The sequence below is a fragment of the Amphimedon queenslandica genome, unplaced genomic scaffold, assembly GCF_000090795.2.
Source record: "Amphimedon queenslandica unplaced genomic scaffold, v1.1 AMPQUscaffold_13200, whole genome shotgun sequence".
Classification (NCBI taxonomy): Eukaryota; Metazoa; Porifera; class Demospongiae; order Haplosclerida; family Niphatidae; genus Amphimedon; species Amphimedon queenslandica.
Genome location: NW_003546564.1, coordinates 48,091 through 67,405, shown reverse-complemented (window position 1 = coordinate 67,405; position 19,315 = coordinate 48,091). Strand labels below are relative to the sequence as shown.

The 19,315-nt window shown below is 37.6% G+C and overlaps 5 protein-coding genes across 8 annotated transcripts in view; 2 read left to right on the top strand and 3 right to left on the bottom strand.

Moving 5' to 3' along the window:
• Positions 1 to 2,331: 2,331 nt before the first annotated feature.
• LOC109584547 (uncharacterized) lies at positions 2,332 to 3,471 on the bottom strand. 3 transcript variants are annotated; one of them, XM_020000322.1, is made up of 5 exons: positions 3,293 to 3,471; positions 3,180 to 3,243; positions 2,624 to 2,876; positions 2,461 to 2,524; positions 2,332 to 2,405 (listed from the first exon to the last, which is right to left on the bottom strand). In XM_020000322.1, coding segments are annotated over exons 1-5 (504 nt in total). In that variant the 5' UTR covers positions 3,414 to 3,471; the 3' UTR covers positions 2,332 to 2,403. The 3 variants fall into 3 exon arrangements, 2 of the variants coding, with proteins under 2 accessions (XP_019855881.1, XP_019855883.1); XR_002186064.1 differs by lacking the exons at positions 3,180 to 3,243; positions 3,293 to 3,471 and having other exon boundaries at positions 2,624 to 2,738; positions 2,786 to 2,928; XM_020000324.1 differs by lacking the exons at positions 2,332 to 2,405; positions 2,461 to 2,524 and having other exon boundaries at positions 2,702 to 2,738; positions 2,786 to 2,876.
• Positions 3,466 to 6,118, top strand: LOC109584545 (uncharacterized). 2 transcript variants are annotated; one of them, XM_020000320.1, is made up of 8 exons: positions 3,466 to 3,566; positions 3,615 to 3,911; positions 3,954 to 4,223; positions 4,280 to 4,341; positions 4,420 to 4,663; positions 4,715 to 5,095; positions 5,152 to 5,484; positions 5,597 to 6,118. In XM_020000320.1, exons 1-8 carry the CDS (start codon positions 3,518 to 3,520, stop codon positions 5,767 to 5,769), a joined length of 1,809 nt encoding a protein of 602 aa, XP_019855879.1. In that variant the 5' UTR covers positions 3,466 to 3,517; the 3' UTR covers positions 5,770 to 6,118. The 2 variants fall into 2 exon arrangements, with proteins under 2 accessions (XP_019855879.1, XP_019855878.1); XM_020000319.1 differs by having other exon boundaries at positions 3,615 to 4,223.
• LOC109584546 (uncharacterized) lies at positions 6,113 to 6,892 on the bottom strand. The gene is made up of 3 exons (XM_020000321.1): positions 6,769 to 6,892; positions 6,395 to 6,712; positions 6,113 to 6,335 (listed from the first exon to the last, which is right to left on the bottom strand). Exons 1-3 carry the CDS (start codon positions 6,881 to 6,883, stop codon positions 6,220 to 6,222), a joined length of 549 nt encoding a protein of 182 aa, XP_019855880.1. The 5' UTR covers positions 6,884 to 6,892; the 3' UTR covers positions 6,113 to 6,219.
• A 123-nt stretch (positions 6,893 to 7,015) lies between these two features.
• LOC100632084 (zinc finger CW-type PWWP domain protein 1-like) lies at positions 7,016 to 9,852 on the bottom strand. Its single transcript, XM_020000318.1, has 8 exons — positions 9,773 to 9,852; positions 8,459 to 9,721; positions 8,149 to 8,275; positions 7,733 to 7,823; positions 7,568 to 7,678; positions 7,394 to 7,468; positions 7,269 to 7,345; positions 7,016 to 7,214 (listed from the first exon to the last, which is right to left on the bottom strand). Exons 1-6 carry the CDS (start codon positions 9,789 to 9,791, stop codon positions 7,424 to 7,426), a joined length of 1,656 nt encoding a protein of 551 aa, XP_019855877.1. The 5' UTR covers positions 9,792 to 9,852; the 3' UTR covers positions 7,016 to 7,214; positions 7,269 to 7,345; positions 7,394 to 7,423.
• Positions 9,853 to 9,974: 122 nt separating this feature from the next.
• The window catches only part of LOC100631958 (rho guanine nucleotide exchange factor 5-like), a 12,701-nt gene continuing 3,360 nt past the window's right edge, over positions 9,975 to 19,315 (top strand). The window contains 12 exon segments of the mRNA XM_011407616.2: positions 9,975 to 10,114; positions 10,224 to 10,860; positions 11,561 to 11,778; positions 13,787 to 13,856; positions 13,989 to 14,104; positions 14,969 to 17,965; positions 18,162 to 18,449; positions 18,569 to 18,618; positions 18,686 to 18,713; positions 18,764 to 18,930; positions 19,031 to 19,087; positions 19,140 to 19,315. The exon segment at positions 19,140 to 19,315 is cut by the window's right edge and continues 4 nt beyond it. Of these exon segments, the coding sequence (XP_011405918.2) occupies positions 10,244 to 10,860; positions 11,561 to 11,778; positions 13,787 to 13,856; positions 13,989 to 14,104; positions 14,969 to 17,965; positions 18,162 to 18,449; positions 18,569 to 18,618; positions 18,686 to 18,713; positions 18,764 to 18,930; positions 19,031 to 19,087; positions 19,140 to 19,315 (4,784 nt within the window). The 5' untranslated portion in view covers positions 9,975 to 10,114; positions 10,224 to 10,243.

Below are 19,315 nucleotides of genomic sequence, written 5' to 3'. Positions count from 1 at the left end.
TCTAACCACAAAATGCTGTGGTTACAACTTACAAGAACACATTAATTAATTAATTAATTAATTAATGTCTATCTATGGTATATGCTTGCACGTTCAGTGAACATTAAAGGCACGTGAACACCATCTGTTATTCTGCTATTGTAGTAGCAAACAATGTGTTTGTATCTGCTATTGTCATGTACTCTACAACAAATTAATACAAGAGATTAGATACCATCATTCCGTTATTATAATCATCATCAATTCATTATTACTAAAAATTTTCAAAATTTGTTTTTTTTTAAATTTGAAAATTCATGACATATAACCCCTCAAAAAAGTAACATACAATATGTACTACTAGGACAAAAAACCCGTGAGATTAAAACAGTGACAACATTGACATATTGTATGACCTAACCACCCAGGTGTAAGTATTGTGCTGACAAATGATAAGCTGAGTCAGCTGCTCACCTAGTATAGCATGCTCACGTGATTTGTAGTAAATTATTTTTAATAATTAATACTTTGTGAGACTAATTAGTACACAATAATAAAAAATAATACAATAATAATATTATTATTATGTACTAATAAGTCAAATAAGTGCAGTAGATCTACTAGAAGGGCGGGAGATGAAGTAGACCTCGTGGGTTAGCAGCTCTCGGCAGTGCTCGCCATATAGCAACAGCAAAAGGTACGGCAAAATATTCCACCAAAACACTAAAAAATATTTTAAGAGTCATAATTATGACACAATTATGTCATTACCGGGTGTATTTTGAAATGGTGACGTTATGCTGAGCCAGAAAAGAGCCAACTTCTTTATGAGAAGGGAGGCAGGCAAGAATATGTTCAGCACCGTCTTCAGTTGAGTTATCAGGTGGCTCATGATCAGGAGCCACAGGAGCTCCTTCATCAGAGGGAAGATAATCAGGAGTTCCTTCATCAGAGGGAAGATAATCAGGAGCTCCTTCATCAGAGGGAAGATAATCAGGAGTTCCTTCATCAGAGGGAAGATGATCAGGAGTTCCTTCATCACAGGGAAGATGATCAGGAGTTTCAAAAGTACCATTAGTGGCATTAGGATGTTTTAATTCCAGTACAACTTCACATTCTATCTTCTATAGTTAAGTAAAAAGCAACTAGACTAGACATAGCAAGAAATATAATATCTAACCTTAAAAGGACAGAAGATGAATGCATATGCCACAAGCAATTTTAACATATCCATCACACGATCCTTGTAAACTGAAGCTTCTTCTATAACTTTTGGCAGAACTGAACATGTACATATGGCTGAACCTGATTGGCCACCGTCACTTCCGTCACGTGTAACTTTATTGACATAATTAAAATTGTTACTGCCGCCTTCGTCATATAATTTTAAACAGCTCAATGTCAACAATCACATAGATACAATTACTGTGTGGGGTAGAAATATGCATACCAGTACATTGTCTGCTTGAGTGTAAAATAAACTATATAGTAAGTACATGAATATTGTATATCAAGGAAATCTTTGACGTCTTAATTTTTTGCAAATTGATTACTTTCAAGATTTTGCAAAAATTATGCATTTTAGCTTACATGCTAGGAGATTTTGTACTAAAATTAATTTGCAATTACAAAAATTAAGCAACGGGTAAAAAAATTCAGATAGAAAACCAAATATGATACTACAGTTAATCCTTACTATAACTCAGTTCCATCATTTGGTGTACCACGTTAGGCTCATACTTGCTCACTCCCAATACTCTCCATAACAGCTCCATCTCTCGAATAAGCCTTGCCAATTATGCGCATAATAGACCCATCGGTCCCATCCCAAGGCCATAGATAATCTGAACATAGATTGTACTTAGTAATATTTATTCCTTCTTACAGCTTCTCTTAATGCTTTGTTTGATTTTTCTTCAGTTTGAAAGCTGGAAAGCTTGAGATCAGCATTCAGCACATACATTGCCAGGTAGCTTGCCGTCCAGTGTGGGCGGTTCTATGATAGAATATGCGGTGCAATTAGATAGTGATCGCGATAAATAGCCTAGGGATATGGGCATGGGTCTATAGATGCATATGAACAGTTTACACAATATTCCAGAATAATGGGTGGAGATTTTTATATGGTCAGTTATTAAAAATTATTAAATATAGTACTGCAATAGTAAATTAATGGTCATACTAAATAAATACAATAACAATAATAGACCAGCTATAATGTGTTCTTCATGGAGCTATTTCATCGTTTTTCTTAGACAGTTTAGCAGTTGGTCTTTTTGAAGGCTTTCCTCCTATAGTACAATGTAAGTTAAGTAACCATACATACATAAAATCCAATCTTCTATATACTTGCCTTGCTTTGAGCTGTCTTTTCTCTTACGACCTTTATTATATCGGGACATGAAACCCCACTGAGACAATCTCTCCTACATACCAACAAATAACTAACTATTATTATTATCATTATTAATGTATCATTACATTTAGTGGTAGCTTTTGCCTGCGACATTGCTGTAGAAAGACCAGCTTGATACTTCAATGGAATCTGTAAGATACAGCATATTTATGCATGTATAAATGCAAATAAGCTAGCTACATGTATATGCACTGTATTATGTTTTATCCTTTCTCAGTTCTCACTAACATTTGATCCACAGTCCTTTAAAGTGGTACTACAAGTAAATGGAGCAGTGTTTAGTGCATGAATCCAACTCCTTGATACTGGTGTATCAATAAAGACAACATGATTGATACTTCTCCTATGATTAAATGAATACAGTCTGTGAATGTGAGGCTTATAACTTACAGGTGTAGCTGGTGAAGGTTTTCCGCCTTTTTCATTCTTTGCTTTATAGTAGGTATCAGTGTCAGGATCAGCTTCTATTATACCAGGCCACCTAATTATTAAGAGTTATAAAATGGCTGGGAGTCAGAGGGAACCTTTTTATTTTATTACATTTCTTTCTATTCATGTAATCATGTTATTTTAAAATGAACTCAAAATTCAATTTTTGAAGTTGCTCAATAAATTAGACCAAAAACCATACACTATAGTATAGTACAGGTTAGCCAGACTAAGTACAGGCAGAGTCTTTGGTCAAATCGCCAAAAATGACTGGGAAAGAATTCATTTTTATTACATGATTTTTTCTGATACATATACATGTTCTTCAAGTTTGAGCTGATTTTAGATTCATTACTGATTAAAGCTCTTTTTGTAACTTTGTGAAATAGCTGTGCAGACTGCATCTCCATCTTGAATATCTATTTTAATATTAAAATAATTAGTAATCCTCACAGTTCATATTCTTACCTCCAGGATATGACTGGCAAGGCTCTTCATAATTCCTGGAGCAATCAGTCTGGGCTGCAGCAGAACTGATGAATGTCACTGTCAGAAGGAAAAGTAGAAGAGTTGCATGCAGCCACAACATAGTCGGGAGAAGGAGGAGGAAAGGGAAGGGCTGGAGCTATTGTTGTGGTCAGTTGTATTTAAACAGCAAAACCGCATCATTGTTGTCATATCCGAGCAGTCAAGATGCTGCAAGTATTGTTTCTAATGGTATCTTTAGCATGCTCTGTAAAGGGTAAGCATATAGTTAGATTTTATGCAAATTAGATCTATTCTTCTATAGCTATTCTTGCTCCACCTTTACCAATTAATGCAAGTCTTGGCTCCACTGCAGTGTTTACCTGTGTGTGTCATGATTGTATTGGGCAATATTGGCTTGTTAATGGTAGATCTGCAGAATTTCAGGACATCCAAGAGAAAGGTGTTTTTCCAAATGGACCATACATTTTTCCCAATGGTAGTAAGCAGTATAATGTATCAGTTCCTGCAACTGTTCAATGGAATGAATCAACAATACAGTGCGTTGTTAATCGTAATTGGGAATATTTTGAAAGTCCAATAGTAAAATTGTTGGTGCAAGGTATGATGAAAATGATTAAAGTAGGACTTTATTTTTACTTAGGTTTGCTATCAAAGGTTACTGCTACAGTGACACAAATCAATAGCACAACATTATTACTTAAATATGAAGCACCAGATACACTAACAGGGGTGCCAATATTATATTATAATATAGTAATATCACCAACTGATGTATCAGTTAATATTACTGATACACAGTACAAGTTATATCTTAATGAGTTTTGCTCTACTTATAACATTAGCATAACACCATGGAATATTGTTGGTAAGGGCAATACTACCATGGTATCAGGCATCATATTATATCAAGGTAAAATTAATAGTATCTAATAGTACTGATGTATTTATAATTTTTGGCAATTTTAGTTCCAGTCATTACAACACCACACCTTGTTGAGGGAACTCTAGAAGCTTTCATTGACTTTCAGGTAAATAGGTCTATATCTCTGTTAAAAAATAATTGCAGCTAATGATCTAGACATCATAATACTTTTTCTATTTTATAGTACAACAAGTACTGTATTGGAACAGTACCACAATTGGTTTTATTGCACATAAATAATGAAAAATACAACTGTTCATTGGTATCTCCTACTACTATTTGCACCAGTATTATTACTGCAGATATTAATGATGCTAATGTTACCATTAACATAAGTAAAGTTTTGGAATATGGAACTACATACAGTGTTGAAATGTCCCTTTATACTATCAATAATATCGGCTCTAATAATTTCACTTTCAAATTCAGTAAGTATGCTTGTTTGATATGATATAGTCTATTTTTTCACATACATGTAGATACATATCATGTCATTTCTGCTACTATATTGTCATCTAATGACTCAACCGTTTGCGTCCAGTGTAATTTTAGAAATAATTCCCAATCAACAGGTTGTTATGCAGCATTTCAACTCATTAATAACAATGAAGGACCGATTTCAGCAACAATTGTATATTATGAAATAATAAAGCCACTGATGGATACAGTTGCCATTGGTTGTATTAATACATTGCCTAATGGAATGTACAGTGTATCAATATTGGATACATTGAGTTATCAAGAGGGAAGATTCAATAACACAGCCATCAATATGTCATCAATAATAATTATTAATAACACTATTATTACTGATGCCGGCATTACTAGCAGTGCAATATTTATATCCACTACAATATATGGTAATTTTTAACTGAGTATTTACTTAATTGTGTTTATGTGTCAAATTTTTTTATAGATATAGAGAGTTATGTGGTCAATATTGCCTCCCCTGATGTAATTAACAGTATACCTTATTCCTCAAGCTATGTCACTTTCTCAAGTTATGATATATCCTCAAGTTATGCTACTTGTAGCTCAGATTATGTTACTCCTTCAAGTTATGCTACTTCCTCAGGCTATGTTACTTCCTTACGTTATGCCAATTCCTCAAATTATGATGATTTTGTACCTGTTGCAACAAATAATGCACCAGTTTTGATAATATCACTGGCCAGCATACTACCAGTATTGATAATAATAATAATAATGGTGCTATTGTTGGGTGTTTGCCTAATTGTAAAAAAGAAAGGTATGATATTGGTACAAGTACAACATAGCAATAATAATGCATATTACTTTTATTCAGAGTAGATCTACTCTTGCTTTTATCAGAGATTAGCTCTGCTTTTATTTACCAACAGGTCTATCAGAAGATGCAGCAATACAAAGCAATGAAGCATATGGTATAAGTTTACCTGGTAAAGCTAGTGGTATGATGCAGTCTAACATTGCTTATGAGAGTATTTCAATGGCACTACAGACTAATGCTATTTATGAACAAGTTGACATAATAGTGTATGAAAAAACTAAATAATTGTTATTTCTTTACAGATGATTATTCTTATTTTTGCTTGATTTTTTATCATTCTTTTGATTGATTTTGTTCTTTGTTGTTGTATAACTTGCATTATTGTTAAAGATTTGTTTAAAAAAGCAAAATATTTTAACACAACTTACTAGATATACATAATTATTACTAAGTCTATGTCATGAAAAAAAATCAATTAGGTTTTGCAGCATTTAGCCTGTGGTAATCTACACCTAATGAACTTGCTACATATAATGCACATATGCCGTTTCAAACATTTGTAGCAGCAACAAAAAATGAATATGATAACCAGAGCCAAAAATAGAATTCCTGTTAAACTACCAAGGCCTGCATTAGCACCAACAAAAATGATTAAAAAATAGCAATGCTAGTGATTAGATCTATATTAATGCATGAGTAAAATAAATTTTAATAATGATATTAAAAACACTTGTGCTATATAGAAATACCTGTACATTTTGGGGCTTCATTTTCCTGACTAGTAGGTTTTGTTGAAGAGCTACAATTACAGGGCAAGCTTTTATTAATACATGGCACAGTAGTTGATTCTTCTGTAAAACAAAAATATTAATTACTAAAATTACACAATTATTTTTAATAGTAGCATTACCAATTCCAATCAAAATACTGCCCCATGAATGGCATGGCTCGCATGAGTAGTTCCCACTTGATTGTGTACCAACACATCTTACTTTAACAGGCTCTGTGATAGTGATATTGTGGCAAATCAATGTGCCATCCATGTCAATAGCATCACATTTAAGTGACTTGGTCTCATTTTTCTGTATGGTAGACATATACATTGCTACATGCACACAATTGCTAGTGGAGCAATTAAAGGTCACTAAAGTATTAACTGGAACAGTTCTGGATGTGGCCTTCAGACCCATCATAGTTTTCAGACTTACTAGTTCTAGATCTAGAATATCTAAAATTTATAACCATCATTTAGATCTACTTTTTAAATAAGATAAAGCCACTTACTACAACTCAATGCTAGAGATATGAGACCCAAAGTATATAAAATGATGATTTTCATGGTCTTCACTGAAAAGTTGGAGCAAAACTTACAGCAAAATTCCCTTAAATCCTCCCACATCTATGAAAATACCAGACCACCCTAGATCTACTATAAAATTAAATTATGGTAAGAGTATGTGCACTGATGCCAATGTGTTAACTCATTATGGTGAGTAGTCTAGTACTGATGTGTAGTGCTATAATAGTGCTATACAATAGTGATCATGCTGAATAAATACAATAACAATAATAGACCAGCTATAATAGATCTAATATGAAGTGATTAATTCTGATATAGTTATAAGTGATTAATGCTGGGTGAATAATGTATACAAGATGTGTTCTTCATGGAGCTATTTCATCGTTTTTCTTAGACAGTTTAGCAGTTGGTCTTTTTGAAGGCTTTCCTCCTATGGTACAATGTAAGTTAAGTAACTATACATAGAATCCAATCTTTTATATACTTGCCTTGATTTGAGCTGCCTTTTCTCTTACGACCTTTATTATATCGGGACATGAAACCCCACTGAGACAATCTCTCCTACATACAAACAGATAACTATTATTATTATCATTATTAATGTACTACATTTAGTGGTAGACTCAAAGCAGATTTTGCCTACGACATTGCTGTAGAAAGACTAGCTTGATACTTCAACAGAATCTGTAAGATACAGCATATTTATGCATGTATAAATACAAATAAGCTAGCTACATGTATATATAATGTATTATGTTTTATCCTTTCTCAGTTCTCACTAACATTTGATCCACAGTCCTTTAAAGTAGTGGTACAAGTAAATGGAGCAGTGTTTAGTGCATGGATCCAACTCCTTGATACTGGTGTATCAATAAAGACAACATGATACTTCTTCTATGATTGAATGAATAATACACATAGTCTGTGAATGTGAGGCTTATAACTTACAGGTGTAGCTGGTGAAGGTTTTCCGCCTTTTTCATTCTTTGCTTCATAGTAGGTATCAGTGTCAGGATCAGCTTCTATTATACCAGGCCACCTAATTATAAAGAGTTATAAAATGGCTGGAGGCAATTTTTCATTTTATTACACTTCTTTCGTAAAAAATTAGCTGATTTTTGTCAAAATTCAATTTTAAAGAAATCAGGTTTTGCACTATAGTACAGGGTCTTTGGCCAAATTATGCCAAAAATGACTAGGAGAGAATTCTCCATTTGTATAATTTTTTCTGATACATATACATGTTTTTATGTTGTGTAGAAAGTTTAAACTGGTTCCAATCAAAATTAGATTTTTTTGCAAATTTTTAAAGTTGCTAAAAATTGGCCCAAAAACCATGATAATTAATTTTTAGAACTTCCTACCATGGATATCCTTCGAGTTTTGCAAGAAGGAGTGATCCAGGTGTGTAAGGAGAGTACACATAGACCTCATCAGTATCTAAACTTGACCACTTCTCCTCTTCTATAATGCAGCTGTTGTACTTGGAGTCTACAGTAATATAAATGAATGAAAGGTAGATGTATATCAAAATCTTAAATTAAAGAAATTGTAATTATGCAGAACAAGGTTATTATGTCATAAATAATATTACTAATAGTACATTTAAGTTGATTTAACTTTATTGAAGTAATATGTTTAGGCTAATCGTAGTTAATATGTGCATTTGCAAACCTTTATTCATATCACAATACCATTTGTCAGGTAAGTCCATTGGATCTTTGACGTTAATCAAGAACCTCCACTTCAAACAATCAGGATTATCACACTGTACCCATATCCCATCATTTTCCTTCTCTTTGTTACTGGGTGGTGAGGCACTCTCATCATTTTGCTTGCTCTTGGGAGATGGTAGAAATTCTTCACTTGAGTATGACTCAGAAGATGGCTGACTTTGCGTCATGTAAAAAGGAGGTGTAGTGTTAAGCTGATCAGGACTTGTACTGATTATTGATTCAGTTTTAGTTGACACAGTGCACTTCTTTGACGTCTTTGATTTGATGGAATTGTTTGTCTGGCTCAGTCGCTTTCTCTCTGCTTGTATCTTCTGATCTAGTTTCTCTTCTTCCTTTAGAAATTCTTCCAACTCTCTTTTAGCTCTTTCTTTCTCTTCTTCATTTTGTTCTTCATTGTTCATTTCTTGGAGAGGGGTTTCTGTTACTTTTAGAGTCTTTTCTTCTGTAGCTTTATCAGTTCCTGAAATCTTCTTTGCTTTTTGAGCTCCTTTCTTCTTGCTAGTAGCACTGTTCTTATTTCTTCCAGCTGCTCCATCTTTCTCCACTTCTTTGATAATTTTCTCAACCTTTTTAGCAACTTTTCCAATTTTGTTGGCATTTTTTGTATCCTTTATTTTCAAAGACACTCCCTTCTCCTTAAACTCAGCCATTTTCTTCCTACCTTTCCTTACCTTAGCAGTAGAATCAGTTTCCTCCAATACTTCACTAATTGTAGGTATGGTAGGTGGCGCTCTTGCTTCAACTGAGGCGTCGTCTCCAGGTTTTAAAGGTTGGGATGGAGAACCCTCTCTAGCTGACATATTGTCACTTTGCACTGATAATGACTTGACTCCGTTTGAGGTTTCTTCTTGTGAAGAGGAGCAAGATGGAGGAGGAGGAGGCGGGGGAGATTTTGCTTTCAGCGGAGGTCGTTTCTTTGCTGATGTGGTTGTTCCTTTTCCTTTCTTTCCAAAACAAGGAACAATTTTGAGTTTTGGGGAGAGAGAAGGAGGAGGAGACGAGACTGGAGATTCTGTGACGATATCTTTTTTGTGAGTTTTTGTTATGGTGTCGTTCTTTTGAATGTCCTCCTCGTAGCTTAATGAAATATTACAGGCAGCAGCAGCTGGGGTTAATCTTATAGGCGAATATTTAATGATTGGAATGATTGGAGAAGCTCCTGATTCTTCCAGAGAATCGTCCAGCACTGAGGAGTCTGGAACTGCAAGAATAAAGATCCTAAATATTTTGAATAAGCTATTATGCGGTTTACCTCTTGCCTCTGTGCTCATTTCTTTAGTTCTTTTCTTTCCAGCTGCTGCAAAACGTGTAGCCCCTCCTTCTCCTTTGAAGGGGCGGGGTCACAATACGGTAAGGGTCATATCCGTTTTTTCTCTCCGTTTATGTGAAACACGTGTGTCATGAATGACTAATGAATATTCATGAAAGCTCATTAATATTCAACACCACGTGGGAGTGAATCAAGAGGTATTTCGCTGACGACTCACACATACTCCAATCTAATCTCAATCTTAGCCTCTCTCCTCTCCTCCTCTCTCCTCACTGATGGCTTCTCTATAGAGTATAGACTACAACAGTTTCCTCCAAGAGATAGGTGAGAAGTAGTGAGTGTGTTTGGGCGTGGCTAACAATTACCAGTAAACAAAGTGACAGGAATTAAACACATATATTTATATATATATTTACATGTACTCGTTCTTCAGGTTCCCCTTTTCAAACTATCATGGCTGATCTAACTCCAGTCTCTGACCTACCACACCTTCCTTCCTCTGAAAATAATCCACCTGATGATGTTTCTAATTTTAAATTAAAAGATGACAATTTATCGACTAGAGATGAGCAACTAGAAGAAGAAGAGGAGGAGGAGGAGGAAGACAATTTTGAATCTGATGATCTAAGAAATTTTGAAGGGCTAGATCTCGAAGATGACCCGGTCAATGACTACAACGAAGAGTCTGTTAATTTTGAATTGGGTGACCAACTCAATTTTGCTGTGGACGATCCAGTAAATTATGAACACATTGAATACCTCCCAATTGAGGACAGCACCACCGAAGATCAAGAGACTCTCCCCGGAGAGTCCACCACTACAACAGATGCTGGTGGGTATCATGACGACCAGGCCCTTCAGAATGGAGGGCGTGTCACTGATACTCGCTACCAAACTGAGACGGTGTTCATAAGCTCGTCTCGTGCCGTGGGTGGGGTTCATTCATACGAGAACTGGCCGATATTTTTAGGATTGGGTGATGAGACAGGAAAGAGGAAGAGGAACCTCACGAGGTTTAAAGGATCCCGTGCCCCCATCATTAGACAAAGACCACCTCAACCATTACCGAGGTTAGTTTGAGCCACACACACAACACTTCTTAATGTTGTTGTATTATAATTCATATACTGTTAGTTATAAACTTATAATGATCCTAAATATCTGTAGAAAATTAAATCCTTATTGTCCTTATTACTGAGCACTATTATTACATGTGCAATGCATATCTCATCATCATCATCATCATTATTATTATTATTTATTACTATTTTTATTGATTTTTCATTTGCATGCTACTAATTTACTATTATTAAGGATTATTGTTATTCTTTAATATTATTTTTATAGTAAGTTCACTTACTTGTACTTGCATGATTTCACAAGGTTAATGAGGTATCAAAGGTTACCATGTACTGAAGGTAATCATGTAGAGGGTATAGTCATAATGAAGGGAATGTTCTTTTAGCTTGATCACTAAAGGAGTTATAGTTGCCCTGGGAAGTAATTTAAGACAAATGTCAATAATTATGTGGATGAGTAGTACTTTAGAATGTTCTGCAGAAAGCTTGGGCTCACAAATTTTTGAGTTGCAAGCATTTGAAATATAAAAAAACTTGTACTATATGTACATGTATACACAACTACAGATTAAAAAAAATAATTTACATGAATATTGACGCCAAGTTTGAGCCAATTCCAAGTGCAAATTCTTGTGCCATTAGCAGCTTTTTTGTAGTATTTCTTTTATTGTGTATTTTTGTATACTTTTAGAGGAGCAAATAAAGTCAAGACCCCACGCCCACCGGCTCCCCTCCCACGAAAGAGGCGGATACCAATAAAGCCCCGCCCACCTCAAGGAATGGTGACCAGCGAGGGTGACATGGCTCAAGCGGACGAAACAGGAGATGAGGAGGGACGGAGTGACGACGGGTTTGTCGAAGGAAATGATCCCGGGGGAAGTGGGCGACGTCGGAAGAAACGCCAGCCAGGTAACATTATTATTATTGTTGTTATTAAACAAGAAATGTTATGGATTATTTAGAATGATTAGTTTTTGTGCAATGTGACGCATGTTTCTGATGTTGTTGCTAATTTGCTTGTTAATAGGAGTCAGGGTGTGTCTGCATTTCTTCATGTTATTCTGGTATCCACCTTCATATGATCCGGGTTCCACCCTTTTGTTAGTTTTTGTTAGTAAATGCAACAGCACTGTAGTACATAAAGTATCATACATTATCTATCTGCAAGCACATTTATTATGCATTTATTATTAAGAAATACAATTTTGAAAGCTGGATCTGTTTTTTTAAATGGCGAGGCTTGTTATTCTTTGAAGTGTTTTTCTTCTTGTGGCTATCAAAGCAGTTGGTTGTATCCATATTTATACATGTACAGAATTATGATATACAGGTGTTCATGAATAATAATTATAAGCTAACCACACCTACTATACTATGGCCAGGCCAACCAGTGTGCTCCATAGAGTGTGATAGAGGACAAGGGAAAGACAAAGTGTTAACAGTACTCCTTTAAGTGTAAGCTAAACCCTTTCATATATAACTGCTGCTGTATGATTCAAGCTCTGTTGTGTTGCTGTACACTTGTCAGACAATAAGCAGTTTATCCTCTTCCTTCCTCTTACTCTCCAGTTGTGTGTGTGGGCAGTTTGGCTAGAGATTAGTCTGCCTTATAGGAGTAGTGACTAGCTTACTGTCACCTCTCTCTCTCTCTCATCCCCCTCTCTCTCTTCTTTTAAGGTAAGAAGTCCTACTAGTAGCTTGTTAATAAGTACTTGTACTGCTTAGTGTACTTAAATATGGAGTGAATCAGTTTTGTGTAGCCCAGGAGTAGATTCTTCTCAACTCCTTTAGTTTTAATTGGAGTAATAATCCTCACTTATATAGACATCACTGGCAACAAAGTTTGTAGACAAAACTTCAATTATCTGTGTGGTATTATACAGCATAGTACATGTAGATGTAGACCTATTATGATATTAAGAAGTTGGTATTGTGTATGCTTGTTCTTACTTGTAATACAATGTTTATACGTGTATGTATTATAGTACGTGGTTGAGTGGTTTCCTCTCTCTCTCTATCACTCAATCTGATGCCAAGTTCCTTTGTATGGCTTTTGTGTTTATCTGTATACTCTAGTAATCCTCAGTAAACCCTCTGTATAACCCTGTAAACTATACATGCAGCCATGTCTAGGCATGTTATTATAGGCTGTGACCCATGCAGGATGTTGCCATTAACTAGTTTCTCTCTGTATATCAAACCATCAATAGTTTGCTTGTACTTTCTATATCCTATGTCTCTTTTCCTTTCTAAAGATGTCCTCTATCATTAAGACTGTTAAAGGTACCATATCTCTACAATAAATATACAATCTTTATGTAGTACAATACAATAAATGTACATGTACCTGTTCCTTTGTTCTATCTAAAGTCTCTCCCATCTCTCTGCAAGTATAGTCCAGCTGCTATATTTTGAATGCAGTCCATTTTATGTAGATATGAGTGTAGTATTCATTGGAGTAAGTGGATGGTGTATTGAGGTTACTGTTAGCCTACAAGCGGTTATGTAGCATGCCTGTTCAATACTTGTTCATACTCTAACTGTTAATTCTAATATATGAAATGATTTTTATGCCCATAAGGCCCCATCATATTCTATTGTATTATACTGTATGATCCATGCCTGCATGCACAAGTTTGTGTCATTGTGGCTGAAAAAAGACTTGTATGTGTTTCCCCTTCTTTCTCTCAGTGAGCTAGTGTTAGTGTATTCTCACTGTTCGTAGTTTATAATTATTAGTCTTCTAACCGTTTGTGTCACTCTTTGAGGACTAGGTGTTTAGTGCTTGCTGTTCCTTATTCTCCCCCCCCTCTCTCTGTTTGCTGTAACCTTGCACTCATATAGTCTGATTTATAGTTTGATAATTTGCTACACTGCGTTGTTGTATTACTACTCCTTCTCTCCCTCTTGTGTATAGGGATAGCTCCTATCTTATCAACAGCTGTTAGTCCTCCCTCCAGTCCTTCCAATACTCCCCTATCAGCAAGGTATTGTATTATATTACTCTACTAATATATCCTTTATATCTTTCTTTTATCAATCTTCACTGTCTCTTTTTCCTCATTCACTTCAATTCATCTATTACTTTTTTATTTATTTTTCTCTCTCTTCCCTGCTAGGAGAAGGACCACTGCATCAAGGAAAGGCCGTACAAAGCCCAGACATAAGAGACAGTCAAAGCCATCAGTGCCTGCCTCTGCTGATATTAGTACACAGGAGACCACTACAACACCTGGTACAGGCTCACATACCACACACACACAAACAATAACATGCCATTAATATCACTCAACATGCTCTCACTCCACCCTCACTCAATATAGTGTACAATAGAAGAGTGTAGCACTCTCTCTCTTTGTTTATAAATGTCTTCCCACTCTCTGTCTCTTGTTGTTGTAAAGTATAGTATAAGTTGGTATGACCTCATTAACTGTGTGGGAATGATTTCATTCTCATATTGTGTATAGCAACAGCCCACAACTACAGGTGTGGGGAACAGACTACTATTGTACATTTGTAGTAAATAAATGCACACATGTATTTCTCAACTACATGTACATGATCTTAGCAATATATCTCCCTAAATCTTGCCTCATCTCTTCCTTACTTCTCAAGTTCTTGTGTAATAAATTAGTCATATCTTCTTTTCTTTTATCATATTATCATGTTAGCCCTAGCCTTGTCCAATGTTGTCTATCCTATAGTCCAATAATGTTATTTCTTGTTATTTCATAATTATCAGCTTCTGTTTATTGTTGACTTGCCAAGTCCATCACTTTCAAAATTATCACATCCAAGGGACAGAGGGGGGCACATTTCCCCCTCCACCCATTTTAGACTTTTCCCCCTTGAAGTGACCGTATTGCTACAAGCACTGCATTTTTAGTATTACATTTTGCGTACATGACATAGTATAACTTTATTAGTTCTTATGGAGCTGGTATGAGCACTTTTGTGTGGTGGGGTATTATTTTGTATCCAATTATTATCTCTTAATCATTTGTTGTGCAAACTCTTACGTCCTTATAATTGACTTCTAATTAATTAACGTGTAAATAAATATAATTACATGTTTACATGTATATTTATATATAATTAGGTCCCGGCTCGAGCGAGACTGACGATAACGAACTCGGCGTCGTAGAAGAGGTGGAGCTTGTTCCTAACGGCAACCTAGCCACACCCATTCATAAGCTAGTTGTCGAAGAAGAGGAAGAGGAGACAGCTGAAATGTCTGCTCGTATAGTTCACAAGACCACACCCCCTAGCGTATCTAGATCCTCTCCCACAACTTATACTAATAGACCTCCCTCTTCCGTCGCTTCTAAGGCCACGCCTACAACTGGTAGAGGTACTCAAATTGGAGCTAATTCCGTCACCAAAACACGCCCAAATTTGGGCGGGAAGAGACAGGTGGGCGGGGCGAGGGTTTTCGACAAAGAGTCCAATAATGAGTCTCAGACTAGCGACACTGAGATGACGTCAACTTCAGCCCTGTCCCTCTCCAGTCAAAAGGGGACCGGGGCCGGAGGAGGTCGGAGGAAATTTGACTCCGATCTTTCTACCGCTCCTTTCTCAAGCGAAACCTCTGACATGAGCGAGGGAGAGAGGGGCCTAGGGAGAAAAGGAAGTCCCCCTCCTGATCCGTCCTCGTCCAGCATACCACGCCCTTCCCCTAAGCTCTCTCGTAAAGCTATTTCTGTCGATGCGACTCAGACTGACGTCAAAGCCGAAGCCACGCCTTCTAAAGTTGAAGCCACACCCACTGCTAAAGGGAGTGCCCGCCCGGTCAAAGCTGGTAATTTTGTATCAAAGAGAACTTCAGTCTTAGCGATGATATCCCAGTTTGATGGTGGACCCAATAAAAAACCTGATAATGAAGGGACAGGGTCTGCTAGAGTCCCACCTCCAAGACCACACCCACCAGCGAAATCAGCACTCTCTGCAAAACCGAATCCAAGACCCAAACCACCTGGAATGACAAACAAACAACCGTCTCCTCCTAGGGCCACGCCTACTAAGACCACACCTATTAAGACCACACCCACTGAAGGAGGGGCCAATGGTAATGGAGAGAAGAAAGGTGATAAACCTCCCAAGGTAGTTAATAGTAGATTAAGTTCAGTAGCATCTGGTGGCAGAGCAAAGAGCTCGACTGATTGTACTAGTGGTGACTCCTCCTCCTCTCATAATGAAGGGGGCGGGGTCAGCGGCCGATCCTCTGGTGGGAGTGGCAATAAACTAAGTACCAGTAAAGCATCTACTAGCACTGCGAATACTGTTAGTAAAGGACATGATACTTTGAAGTCGTTGAAAGGTAACGATGCTGATTCTAAGTCTGATACCAAATCAATTGCTAGCAATGATTCCGATGAGACCAAATCAACTGATGGTTCTGTGGGCGGAGCTTCAAAGCAAGCGGGCGGAGCTAACAAACCTGCTAGACCCGTTCCTCCCAGAGGTATAAAGAGACCGACTACCACGACGACTAGTTCGACCAATCGTCTTTCAGCAGTTAAAACCACACCCACATCAGGTAGGTCATCTCCGGTAGCATCATCAAATGTGGGCGGAGCTTCGGCAGGTGCAAAATTAAAAGGAACTGACGATATTCAGTTATTAGGAAATAAAGTGAAACCTAACGGAGGGGGAGGAGCAGTGGGTGGAGTCAAAAGAACTAGACCGTCCTTTTCAAGTAGAACTGGGCCTGGTGATAAATCGACCACGCCCACTTTAACTAAAAACTCTATATCGCTGCCAGTGATAATTAATGACTCAAAAGATAATTTAGGCTCAAAATCTCCACCCGTTCCTGTCGAAAGAAAGTCTCCGCCTACACCAGTAGAAAAGAAGGTTTTACCAACTGCCGATAAAAAGGTACCGCCCACTCCAACTGAGAAGGCTCCGCCCACTCCATCAAATAAAAAACCTCCGCTTACTCCTATTGATAAGAAACCTCCAATTGTTGAGCGTAAAAACCCTCTCATTTCCAAACTTTCTACGGACAAAAAATCTCCACCTGTTGAAAAGAAAGCCGTGCCTACTACAGATAAGAAGTCAGAGGCTCCATCAGATAAAGAAGGGGAGGAGTCAGCAACAAAGGAACTTCTTGAAAAGTCTCATTCAATAAGGAGGGCCACCCCACGTCGTCCTCCTCCTGAACCTCCCACCCTCTCTCCCCCTCCTGATCCCAAATCTCCTCCTGTCGTTCGAAAGGTTTCTTCTCCAACAAACAAATCTTCTGTAGCTCCTCCTCTTCCTCCTCCTTTCAAATCAATAAGTCCAAAGGCCACGCCTCCTACTCTGCCCTCTCAAAGAGCTCCCCCGCCAACTCCAGTCGGACAGAAACCGTCTCTTCAAAAGGCCACACCTCCAAGTCAAAAACCTCCCCCACGGCCTCCAAAGTTGAGCGATTCAAAAGATCAAGCTCAGAACTACGAGGAGTTTGTTCCCACGCTTCATCGCTCTTCCAGCATCTCCTCTCAGACCGGCCCGCCCTCTCCTGCTCCTTTATCGCCAAACGAGTCTCACTATGAGGGCGTGTCCATAACTCCAACCTTTACCATCGGAAATACATCTATTAAAAAGTCCAGCCAGTCGAGCGATGTTGAGACTCCTCCTCCTTTGCCTCCTCGAAATTATGCTCCTGATGATAATCTCATCCCTAGGGTTATTTCTTTACCAGTAGCTTTGACTACAGTTGATGAAAGAGATGGTCCAACTACTCCAACTTCAGTCGGGCCGTTCCCATCTCTTGATGATGCCCCTCCTCCTCTTCCCACTCAGCCAATTCCGAAAAGGAAGAGCCTACTCTCTCACATGCCTTCTCCCCCGTCTTGCTCTCCTCTCCTTAAAAGGAAAGAGATACCAGCCTCCCTTATAAGGACATCCCCTACTCTTCCGTCACGCTTCACTCCGCCCACAAATAGGATTAATATATACGAGGAGATTAATATTGGCCCCTCCCCCTTTCGCTCCCGCTCAAGCTCCGCCTCCTCTTCATTCAAGACAATAGAGCAGCATTATGAGGTCTCTGACAGTTACCGTCATGATTCTCCAAAGGCTAGGGCTGGACTTGTGAGAACCAGCTCATCAGGTGAGTTACTATTAATAGTAACACTACTATTAGTTACTATTAATAGTAACACTACTACTAATAATAATGCTATTGTTATCTTTGTAATGTCACTATTAATAGTATCACCTATTATTAATATTAATGTTACTATTAATAGTGACGTTATTATTAATAGTGACATTACTAGCACACGCTTATTATAATATTTCTATAGGATCTGGTTCTACAACTAGCTCAGAGGACCCAAGGCGGTTCAGTGCCAGTATCTGTGTCACCAACAGTCTAGGGGTCTCGCCTGTTTCCGTTCGAAGAGCTAACTCTGACAGCAAGTCACAAAAAGTATCCATTGTCGTTACAGGAACTGGGGATGAGCCTCAACGTCGTAGTTCCATCCAGAGGACGTCCTCGATGGATGCCCTGGATGAGAGGAAGCAACCACGAGCCTCACTGACTGACCCTGGCTACTCCAGTGGGGAAGAAGAGGACCTCTCACTGAGAAATGGTGAGATGAGTTTGTGGATATAAAGAATATTGTGATTCTAATCTCCCTCTCTCTTTCTCTCACTCTCTCTCTCTTCCCCCCCCCCTCTCTCTCTCTTCTTTTTCTTTCTTTTTTTGCAGCTGTTGGTTTGCCACAGTTACCGAAAAATCTCACTATGCCACTCAAGAGAGTAAGCACCTGTCATTATGTATTATTAATTTTAAAATAATTAATTATTAATTTATGAATTTTTGTAGGAATCTTCGAAACAAGACCCAGAAGAAGGTAAAATTTTTGTGCACATGTGTAAAATTTTATTTATTTATTTATTTTAGAGCCACTGTATCAGTATATCAATCATGCCGATTTCTCAAGCACTAATCTTTCATTTCCTTCCGATAAGTCTCAGACAGTCCCTGCTGCTGGTAAAGGGTCCAACCAGCTGGAGATTGCCCGCCAACTGTCAATCAATCATCGGAAACTGTGGTGTGAGCAACCAGAGGTAAGAAAATAATAATAATAATAATAATAATAATAATAACAATAGTATGCAAGATAATTGAAATACAAGTTAGTTGATCTCTTCTTTTGTTTATTCTTAGGTGATCAGAAGTGGCGTTTTAGGAGTGATATCAGATCAGGACAGGAAGCTACAAGAAGTAATCATTAACTAACATACTTCATCCCCTCACTCACTCTCTTCCTTCCTAGGCTATGTACGAGGTACTCACATCGGAAGCCTCCTACTTAAGGAGTCTCAACGTCCTCATTGAGCATTTCATGGAGGACCCTGGAATGAACCCGAACCTACCCGAGGGACGGAGGGTACTGGATAAGAGACAGCATCATGTCATGTTCTCTAATGTTAGGGACGTTAGAGAAGTATC